The sequence below is a fragment of the Pyxicephalus adspersus genome, chromosome 9 (genome assembly GCF_032062135.1).
Source record: "Pyxicephalus adspersus chromosome 9, UCB_Pads_2.0, whole genome shotgun sequence".
Lineage (NCBI taxonomy): Eukaryota > Metazoa > Chordata > Amphibia > Anura > Pyxicephalidae > Pyxicephalus > Pyxicephalus adspersus.
In genome coordinates this window covers 64483305-64494415 of record NC_092866.1, presented here as the reverse complement: position 1 = coordinate 64494415, position 11111 = coordinate 64483305, and the positions used below count along the sequence as shown (strand labels likewise).

At 45.0% G+C, this 11111-nt stretch overlaps 2 protein-coding genes across 2 annotated transcripts in view; one reads left to right on the top strand and one right to left on the bottom strand.

Moving 5' to 3' along the window:
• Window positions 1–4819, top strand: part of SVIP (small VCP interacting protein) — a gene marked incomplete in the record, with an annotated part of 9429 nt that extends 4610 nt beyond the window's left edge. The window contains 1 exon segment of the mRNA XM_072422323.1: window positions 1380–4819. Coding sequence (XP_072278424.1) covers window positions 1380–1394 — 15 coding nt within the window.
• A 971-nt stretch (window positions 4820–5790) lies between these two features.
• GAS2 (growth arrest specific 2) overlaps window positions 5791–11111 on the bottom strand; it is a 47755-nt gene continuing 42434 nt past the window's right edge. Inside the window, exon 8 of the mRNA XM_072421574.1 lies at window positions 5791–7303. Within this exon, the coding sequence (XP_072277675.1) occupies window positions 7000–7303 (304 nt within the window). The 3' untranslated portion in view covers window positions 5791–6999. The remainder of the gene's footprint in view (window positions 7304–11111) is intronic.

Here is an 11111-nt window from a genome sequence, read left to right as displayed (position 1 = left end):
TATAACTCTTCTCTCCTGAAATACTCTGCAGTTCTGTGGGAAAGCATCTTACATACAGGCCCCTAGAAGTGGTGAACATACTGTAGGTTCCCCATGGCTCATCCTTCTGTTTTGATCGATGCATTTCCTGCTACAGACACAAGATGGCACCGGAGTCTCTTCTGTCTTCATGATTTGATTAATTTCCCAGAGACTCCTGGGTAGAGCAGACAGGCAGCAGGAGACCAGTGACACATTCACTGAAATGAATGACCTTTTGTATTCCTTCTATCTGCCAGAGTGATGCTTGTAGGATGAATTTAACAGGCCACATTCTTCAGGGACGCAGCCGTTATCTTAACGCCATTCAGCTCCCCCACACAGCGGATTTAGCTTCCTGTTAGAATAATATTAGCAGACACTTCACCTGTTCCTTATCTCCCCAATCTCTTCTCCCAGTTTTTGCTGGTGGCAGTGCATTGTGCAGACACTGGGGCGGCGTTGTATTCTGCACTTCTCTATAAGCCAGAATTACCACCACCATTACCTGACCTCACAAAGGGGCTCAAATTCCCACAGATGTGTGAGCGATGGTATATTATTGGTCATGGTAGGTGACAACTCTGTGTTGATGGCCAGGGGGTGAGGGGACAACTCTTTATAAATTGGCCCGGGTTTTGTAATGAAAAGTCCAGCAAAGCTTGTCATGTCCAAAAGATGTGATGGTCTATAAACCTACAGAGGCTCATTTATAATTGGAATGCTATCTGTTCTTGTTCAGCAATGAGCTACATACAGGGAATTTCATCCCCTTCATAAAATTTGGAGCTGGCAAATCCCCGTAAAGGTGGTGACATATAAGGTGGGGGAGTCTATGGCTATCACTTGTTGCCTGGCTGCTCTGGAAGAGCTCAGGGGGGATGAAAACCCCTCAGAACAGACCGAGTTTCAGGGTAATTCGGAAGGTCACATGACTGGCTCTTGTCATATGACAAGTTTTTTTGTTTTTCATTTGTAGGACTTCCAGGTCTGTTGCAAATCAGAACTAAGAACAGGGAAGAGCCTCAGAGAGTGTAACCTGTCTTCACATACATCTTATCTAAATATTTGGCCCTCCTGAGCTCTTCTGTGGCAGCCATAGGCTCGCTCCCTAAATGTGATAATTTGGGCATTGCACCATAAGATGAGGTCTGTCCGTTTTTCTGTAAAGGTGCAAGGCCCGGGCAGTACTGAAGAGAAAAATGTCAGGGTTTGTGGTCGCAGCTTAGGATGTGCACCACACAGTTGTTGTCAGGAGGGCAGCACTAAGGCTCCGGAATTGTTGGGGTTTTTAAAAGCAGCACCTCTGTGACTCGAGCCCTATAGCGGTTCACTTTATTATCTTTTTTCTTTTCTTCCAGTGGCAGGTTGCCTAGCGACAGGCGGATCCTGAGGACGATTTCATGGTTTGCAGATTCCGTACGTGGAACAGATCTCCATTGTCTGGCTTTTGCTGTTTGCATTATGTGGTTCCTGAAGACAGTCGGTGACGCTGAGGATGGCGGCCTGACCTCTGCAGTCTATCGCTTTGCAGTTATGTCAGTTCCTAAATCCAAGCTGCTAACACAGAACTCCACTGCCCATAACGACAGAAACTTCTTCTGTTATTGACCTGGTGTGCAAAACTTTATATAGACTGACGGGGTTGACACTTTGTATATATGTATGCCAGCTGTCCCTGATTTAAAGCCCAAACATAGACAACAGATTTTTATTTATTTGGCTAGGGATAGAATGGAAAGATTCAGAGTATCAGTATTGGTTTATTGTTGTCTGTGCCCTGCTCAGGAGATTTCTCCCTACTTCCTGTATGTGAATGTCAGAATGTGAAGAGAAAGAAAATCTCCCTGCTTGTGACTTTTGTGTGATGTTCTACAGAACAGGAAGTTATGGGACCCCCCCCCCCCCCCCAACAGAGACACAGTTTTGAGTCTCTTTAGAATGCCTGTCCTACCCTTTCCTAAATTTATAGCAGAACTCCACAACTGCACCTTCAATTCAAAGCTGTCCATACGCAGTAATTCTTTTCTACCACTATATGTCCTCGGTGTTCTTTCAACCCACTGTTTTTAAAGCAGAACTAATCCTTAATGTTTTAAATTGAAAGCAGGTTAGTCCTTTATTGCAGAAGGGACAGGCTATACATAAACTACATTTCCTGCTTGTTCGCACAGTATTCACCCCAGAAATGTTTTTAGGCTGGATAGGAAGAAGCTGTAAGTGGATGGCGCCCCTGTATTCTGTCCCAACTTTTCAGTAACCTCTCAAAAACAGTCGGATGGTAAGAGTGACGGGTGGTGCGCCCAGCTAAAAGGGGCCAGGGAGAACACTGATGTTACCTAAGTGAATTCACCTTTCCTTTCTAGCGTGGGCATCTTCACCATATTGCAGTCATATTTCAGGTTTGGTTTCATTGACCATCTTGTTTGTCGAGACTTAACTATGCATGCGCATGAGAGCTCAGCCATTCCCAGCAGCCCGTTAGGCTGGGCATTTACATTTAGGTGTGCAATATAAAGAAGATGGCAAGCAGGCAGATAAGTTTGTTGTATTGCAGAAGGGACATAGCTTTTCTCTTCTACAATACAGCGCTGCCTGTGTGCAATTTTTGAAATTTTAGGTTTAGTTTTGCTTTATCCCTTACCGCCAAGGGCCCAAGCCCTAGGGGAGTCATTATACTTCCTGCACCGATTAGTACTTGCATGACATCAGTGTGGGAACATGTGGGGGCTTCACTGGGGGTTAAAAAAGAAGTTTAGTAAGTTTTTAAGCTAGGGACACCCCTTCAGATATTGTTATTTGTTATTGGGACAACCTGATCCATATACACAACTAATGCAGATTACATAGTGATGTGTCTGACAAGGAACTGTCTGTGTCGCTCAGTACAGCCAATCATCATTTTCCATTTTACACCAAAATGACAGAAGCCAGCTGCATTTACACACTAGTGTGTGTGTGTGTGTGTGTGTGTGTGTGTGTGTGTGTGTGTGTCACCCCAAATGAAGGATTATGCCCTCTGTGTGAGGATCATATTCCTGAGGAATATGAACCTGTCAGATTCTGTTTTGTAACACAAATGAATTTCATTGCTTGACCTGGAATACTGATGAGTGTCACATTTCCACTCTACAGAGCTGATTGGCTGCTCTGACACAACACAGGCAGTTCCTATATCAAGCTAAGTATGTTTTAAAAGAGGACCTGTCCCTTCTGAAGCACGAGACAGGCGGATAGAAGTTTTGACATTTTCTTACCAACTTCATTTGCCAAAAAAAATGTTTTTACACTTTAGAGAGACATGGAAGGTGCCGCTGCTGATGTGTCATCTTGTTCCTGGCTGTAATTCTTTCATTTCTGTATGCTTCCTACAGGACAGTGTCCCAGGATGAGGATAACAAATTCAGAAGCTGCAGGTTAGAAGATCTTAAAAGTAAGGAAACCAAAGATGGACAATTTATACTTCGTCATTCTATAAGGGAGGCAGCTTTAATTATTAGACATGTTGCTCTCTATCACCACCTGCAGGAAGATTGTAGGAACCTAGTGGCTAAACCCTAACTCATCCAGAGCCTTCTAGTTTTATCCCAGCATACAAGAAGAATGAACTCTTTCCATGTACCAGGGCTTGGTAGCTGAGCCCTTACTGAGCATGTACTGACTGGTTCTGGAGTTAATTTGTGTCCCTGAACAAAAGATGGAGGAAATAGTTTTGTAGTCGCCACAAACATCATTTAGGGCACAGCTCCTGCTCCCCTTTGTTTGGCCTGTTAACATGTTGCTCCTTGTACTGCTTGCTACTTGCTAGAATTCTCTAGGGGTGGCAGGATTATACCACTAGGTGGTGCCATCCCACGGCTACCTTTATTGAATCCTCCTGCAGGTGGCAGTATAAATAGTACATCCAGTGACTGAAGGGGTGTCCCTCAATGAACCGACATGTTCTCTTGCTAGCAAACCCTTACTCCTTCTAATGCCTTCGCCATGTTCGTTTTTTATGCCATAGCCCAGAAACTCCAGGTAAAAAAGGAGGTGACCCTTTCCTCCCAGTGTGCACTTATCAGACCAGGCATATACACGGTTTCATGAAGGAGGAGGAAAGATCAATAACCTCCAAAATAAATGGAGCAGCACTGCAAAGGTGTCCAAAGGTTAGGAGTTCCTTATTAAGAGAACCTGTCACAGCACTTCCAGTTTCCAATAATCTGAAGCTCAGTAAGGGCTAGAAATGTCCATAACTTTTATCAGTCTGTGGAGTGATTGCACAGGTCCTCTTTATAGTGTACCTGCAGCCCATACAAAGGCAGTGGTTGGCCTAATGAATATTCAGCATGTCAAAGAATTCCCTGAATGTGGTCATTTTGTTGCTCAAGGACACTTTCAGCCAATCATTTTGCCAGCAGCTATAAATACAGACAGGTCGCTGCCTAACATTCAGCCAGTCAGTTCACTGGTGGCCAGCGACCTGCCGAATTCAGCCATCAGTGCAATCAGCCAACATTCACACTGCCAACATGCTTTGTGCCTCCCGATGAAGCAATGCTGCCGTCTTATAGGGAAAGGATGGACTCGCAGAACGGCCACCCAGACTGGCTGACAGGTACACTTTATATGCATTCCCTGCACAAAGCGACACTCGCTGGTCACTCCTGCCGAGGAATCGTTTTCGGTTGTTCAGTGTTTATTGGTGGTCAGGTTTGAGGTTGAAGTTGTGATATTTATATGAAATGTTAACCAGAATTCTATTCACTTGTTTATTTAATCCAAGTAATTCTATAAAACCAAACTTTGACTGACACAACTCTGACAATGGTCTTTTCTTTTGACTGGAAGCAGAATTTGATGTGCAGATCTGTACACCTGCTGTACCCAGTATGAGAGCCCTTCACCACCTGTGCCCATAATGAGGGGCGCCCACCATCCCTGTGCTTAGGTCCTAGGTCTGTACATCCGCTGTAACCGGAATTAGGGGCGTCTACCATCTGTGCCCATTATAAGGAGCTCTCACCATCCCTGTGCTGAGCTCCTGGGTCCATACCCAGAATGAGAAGTGTCCACCATCTGTGCCCATTATAAGGAGCTCTCACCATCCCTGTGCTGAGCTCCTGGGTCCATACCCAGAATGAGAAGTGTCCACCATCTGTGCCCATTATGTGGAGCTCTCGCTATCCCTGTGCTGAGCTCCTGGGTTTGTACACCCGCTGTACCCAGGATGAGGGGTGTCCACCATCGGTGGCCATTATGAGGGGCTCTCACCATCCCTGTGCTGGGTTCCTGGGTCTGTACCCCTGCCGTGCCCATTATGAGGGGCTCTCACCATCCCTGTCTCCCCTGAGTCTGCACAGCTGTGGTTCCCAATGTCCTTGCTGGATTTGTTATAATTGTTCTATATAATGGAGCGTGGAATAGGAGGAGCTGTGACACAGATTTGTAGGGTTGGAGCCCTGAAAACTCTCCGGTGGACAGGAGCAGAGTCAGAAATTGCAACAAGGAAATTTCTTCATTATGATTGGGTGGCACTGCACTGAATTCGACCATTAGGATTTCCTGTTCCTCAATTACCAAGCCCTGATGAAGGAGGCTGATGGAAGCTCCTGCAACGCGTCAGCTGATAACATTTTTTTTCTAAGCTGTGCGTTGCTCTATTTTTCTTCCAGGACCCCATGGGGGAGATTGTTCCTCACTTCCTGTCCCTCTGATTTCCATACAAGAGAAAACCCCCAGCCAGACCAGAGACTGCAGCAGCCAATGAACACAGACAGCAGACAGGAATCCATTTAAAATAAACCAAACTTTATCAAAATGAAGCCAACTTAACAGAGTCCACTATTCTACAGGAAGCTGGGCTTACAGAGCCGTATTCTAAAAACCTAAAAATAAAAAACACAAAATCCTCCTTGTCACATCTCGGCTTCATTCCAGTTATTTAAAAATGCAAAAACAAACAGAAATTAGGAAATGCAATTGGGGCGACTCACAACAGACTGCGGAACAGGAAAAACTTTCCAGACCCGCTGAGACCCAGTGTGCCGCCCACAAACCATGGAGGGGCTTTTAGTCTGCAATAGGGGGCAATTTTAAAGTCTGTGACCCTCACAAAAGCATACTTTTGGGGGGCTGTGTGTGTTCAATTTCAAGGAAAATTTAGGCAAAGCTGACTATGAACAGATCGGCACTGCAGCATTTTCTGGGTAAAGAAGGCAAAAGAGTGTCGCCCATAATTCCACCACAAGGTGGCACCACTTTGCCCCCCCCAGCCTACATACCCTTTGTATAATAAAGCCCCTGATTTACCCTCCTCCATCCATTGGAATGCAGCATAGGTAAGCAGTGGATTCTGCCAGGCCATAGGGCAGCTATTGGCCATCATACCACCCTTCCCTGTGCTGTGGTACATATTGGGAGGGGAGCAGCAACGTTAATATACAGGGCGACCAGGTGGGGGCAGAGGGAACACAGAGGTTACTAAGGTCACCTCAGTACCCAGAAATGACCCTGAAGGACACATCGTGCGTCAATGTAATATTGGGATGTGCTGCATTGCAATGAGCATTCTGATAAGAGGAAAGAGCAGAATAAAAGAGAGGTGAGCCTATCAGAATGCTGTTTCTCTTTTTACTGTCCAATTGGAGAAGAGGGGAGGGGCCAGACCTATGAGTGTAACTTGACAGCAGCAGAGAATAATCCGGTCTCCTGCTTTGTCAGACAGTGGAGTGTGTGGGGCAGAGCTATGTACAGAGAGATGAGCCTATCAGTCTGATCAACAATGTAGGGAATGTGTGAATGACGTGTGAATGATGGGTGTGGTGTCACTTCCAGTTTTTCTGTGTCAGCGATCGATCTTCATGACAATCATTCTCGCTGTGTTTTCTTTACACACTAGGAATACTCAATACGATTAAACTTCTATCTTTCATTGCCGACATCGGCAGCGTTAGGCGTTTTTATGGCGATTTCTGTCCACGGCGCCGCAGGAACGTTTCACTTCACCTCCCTCTTGGACTTGTAGTGGGCGGACACCACAAGGTAGGTATCAGAGCTGACATCTTTGATGGTCGGAGATTTGTTCTGGACGGGGGAGGTCTTGCCATCGACCCGCGAGATCTGCAGCATCCTGCACGGGTCATGTTTCAGCAGGTAGCCAGCAAAGGTTTCCCAGCCGCCTCCGACACGGACCATCACGTGTTTGTTGTGGAGCATCTGAAAGGGAGAATATAAGGAGGTCACTGAAATCCAACAGAAATTATAAATACAAAATACAGAAATGGTGACAACCTTTCTATAACTAAGTCATTGATGGCCAATGGGAAGAATTCCCCCCAAACATTGGCCAATAGGATAAATTCCCCTCTCACATTTATGGCCAAAGGGAATAATTCCCTCCTAACATTGATGGCAAATAGGAAGAAAGTATTCCTTTCACCGGTGGTCAAAATTCTCCCTCTACATTGGTGGTCAGAATGCCCCCATTTTCCCCTTTATATTGCTGATTGGTGAAAAATGCCCCCTTTACATTGACAATCCCCCCTAGTGGCAAGTGGGCAGAATGCAACCTATACATTGGATGCTGATGGAATGAATATTTACCTTTTATGTCAATATGCCCTCTATGTATAAGTAGCAGTAAGAAAAATGCCCCCTTGGTTGTCAGAACCCCCCCCTACCACTACATTGGGGGCTAGTAAGAGAAATACCCCCCCCCCCTCTTTACATTGATGGCGAGTGGGCAGATTGGCCACCTTCCAGTGCATGGTAAAATTTCCTCATTACATTGGTGGTCAATCCTTCCCACACACACACTTATATTCATAGCTAGTGAAAAGATTGGCTACCCCACACTGGTAGCTAATGGGGAAAATGCCCCCATTACACTGGTTGTCAGAATGCCCTCCTTATATTGGGGGGTAACAGGCAGAATACCCCTCTTATATCGGTGGCCAGTGATATAATGCCCCACTTCCCCTTCCAGTAGTAATCAGAATGCCCCCTTACAGATCATTAGTGCCAGGCAGTTGGTTCCACCAGGTGGCATCGGCCCCAGAACTATCCAGGCATCATCATGTGGGAGGCCAATCAGCCGCAGCTCAATGAACCCCCAGAAACCCCTGGATGACCCCCCAGTTATACATGGCCATTCTCATGTTTTCCTTTATTACCGCATTGTGTTTACGCCCGGAACTCCGAGCTCTTCTCAACCCACTGAATCCATCGCTGAATTTTTATAAAATTTGGAATGATTTATGAAGATAACGCCTCCATTCTTTTCTCCCCATGAAGGTCCCTGATGGCGGTGACAGGCGGGATAATCAGATTGTGTGCTGGGAAAGGTCACGTCCGATGTGATGAGATTTCTAAACCACGCTTTTCACTCTCAGTAATTGTTCTAAAGTTCCCAGGGGAATCCTGGCCCAGGGCCCCGGGGCCTCTATTTGCCTCTCATGTTTTGTGAAGGAGCAATATGGATTTTTTTTATATTGAGCTATAAATGACATTCATATAAAAGTGCTGAACATATGGGGGGTGACTTTGCTAAAGAACACTTTGACATGCAGAAGTTTGCCCCATCTAGAATAATAAGAAACTGTCAGAATAGCAGCACAGGATCTTCGAGTGTCAGTTTGTTTTAAACAACAATCTCTAATAATGTGTAACCTCCACAATGTTCATGATAGCCAGTTATGGTCCCTTCCATTGATGGAGAAGATCAAATCAGAAAATGGACTGTGGCATGCAGTGGTGTGGAGGCAGGCATCTGAAACTCCTTGGAATGTAGAGCGCTGAGGAGACTGAGTATTGATTGAATGAAGAGGGGTGAATTTAAAAGTTAAGTGTACATAGGCAAATGTAGATCCATTGGTTTAAAAGCACGTGCAATTCTCTTATTGTCCACCAGGTGGTGGTGTGTTTGTTTTTCGCATAAGAAGTAGAAGTATAATTCATTATGAATTTATATGAACACAGCACCACCTAGTGGATAAATAGAGAATGACACCTACCACTATAATACCCAAATCTGCTACATTTTCTGTATGGCCGTTAAAGTTGACAAATAAGACAAACAGCAACCTGCAAATGATTAGTAATGAAAGGTGATATTTTACTGTGCATGATCACCGCACATCCTTACCATTTTTTTATGACTGCAGAGACTTTATATATTCTATACTACACATTTTAAGGATGCAGATAGAGCTTTTTACCAGTAAAATGCCCTTGATCAATCCAAAGATGGGTACCGATCCCCACACAATCAGATGCATGCAGAAAGCATGTGCCCAGGTATGTCCGGTCTACAGACAGCCACTCTGACCAGACAAGCAGCTCAGGGAAATGTTTAGTCTGTGCAAATCCCATCTGAAGGTCGAGCAGACCAAACAGCCAGGAGGCTGAATATTTGCTTTGAGTCGGTGTGATGCTACAAACCTTGGCCGGGGTAATCCCATTGGAACACAGCTTCGGAATGAATAAACCTGAGCAGAAAGCCTTATGAAAACATATTGGTGATTGGTCATTAAAGCTCTTCATCTGACCCTAATATATATATATATAGCGGATAGGTAACCCCTGTTTGGTATAATGTATGTTATACTGGTCCATAAACTTACCTGCATTATAGGAGAGCCCCACCATGCCTATAGCTCTGCTTCTTCTGATAGACTGGCATTGCTTTTGCCATAGCCAAGTCCCCGGACAGTGCCATGTTTTGCCCTCTAACAGTATCAAGGTGTTGGGGGTGGAGCAGGAGCTGTCAGGTAGGTTATGGCACTCCTTACCTATAATGCTACTCTTCTGGCTAATTTTAATTTTATATTTCTGCAGGATAAGGATGATTTGTCATTTGGAAATTTTTAACTTGGGATGCCTGGAACTTGTGGTTCCCCAGGCTAAAGGAAATGTCTCAGTATGCTTTAGCAGGATGGTTCTAGGCGTCTGAACGATTATTCGGATGATCGGATCTGATGCCTTCAGCCAATGTACATCCAACTTGTGCATGGAAATGTCCAATAATTCCCGTCCCTACAGCCATCAAAAATTTCTGGTCCCCGTATTAGGTAAACTTCCAGGGGCCCCCTCAGCCATGTCAAGAAGTTGCAGCACTGCACATTTGATTGGGGCCTGGTACAATCTGGCAAACCTGGTAATACCCCCAGCTCCCCCTGATGGCAGCCTTGCACAGCACAGCTCAGATGCCCCATCCACACATTTATGTACCAGATCTTGAGTTCTATCACTTGCAGATCCACAAAGCCTGAAATGTGATGAGCTCAATCCCTACTTTTTATTACACATATCATAAAGCCGCTCCTCTGCTGTGATTTACAGATTTTTCCTGATCTCCTATGGGTTGGATATAGAAATCTGTGGTGGGGGAATTATGTTTCTGCTCAGTATTTTATAAACCTCCAGTTGTAAAGGAGAATACTGCTGTTGGGACCTTAGCCAATGTCACAAACCTCCATTCCCAAAATCCACATCTTACAAGGGATCCAGAGCTCAATATAAGTCTCAGCTGTCTATCGTCTTTTATATATGAACAGACAGCTCCTCAGATCCTCCTTCCTTCTCCTTATCTCCCTCTCCTTTTTTATCTTTCTTCCTTCTTTCAACTCTCTCCTGCTGCGTGAAAAGGCTGACTGCTAACAGAACACTAAAAGGTACAAGAGCCGTCAGTGTGTTTTGAAGAACCCACTAGGGGGCGCCAGAGTTTATTGGCTTGGATAGGCAGATGGTTTGTGTTTTATGCTGTAGATTTGCTCCATAGAGCCCTCCAGCTAGCACTGTGTGTGTTTGCTGCAGGACTGTTCCTGGGGGTCCCAGTCCCATGTATTGGTATTGCAGCCTGACATTTGAACCCCTCCCCCTTAAAATATCTGTATATATAATATTAAATATTCCAGATAAGCAGCGTCTGCAGAACTGAGATTTGTAGAATTGTAGAACATTGTAGACTTTTACATTACAGTGTTTTCTTTGTTTTTGTTTTTTTCTATTTTTAATGAGCGTTGGGTCACAACCCCCAGAATCAGAAGGCCGCCATAGGAGCGGGAATTATTGGAGCATTTTCTTTTTCATAAATAATCCACAAGTCCCGG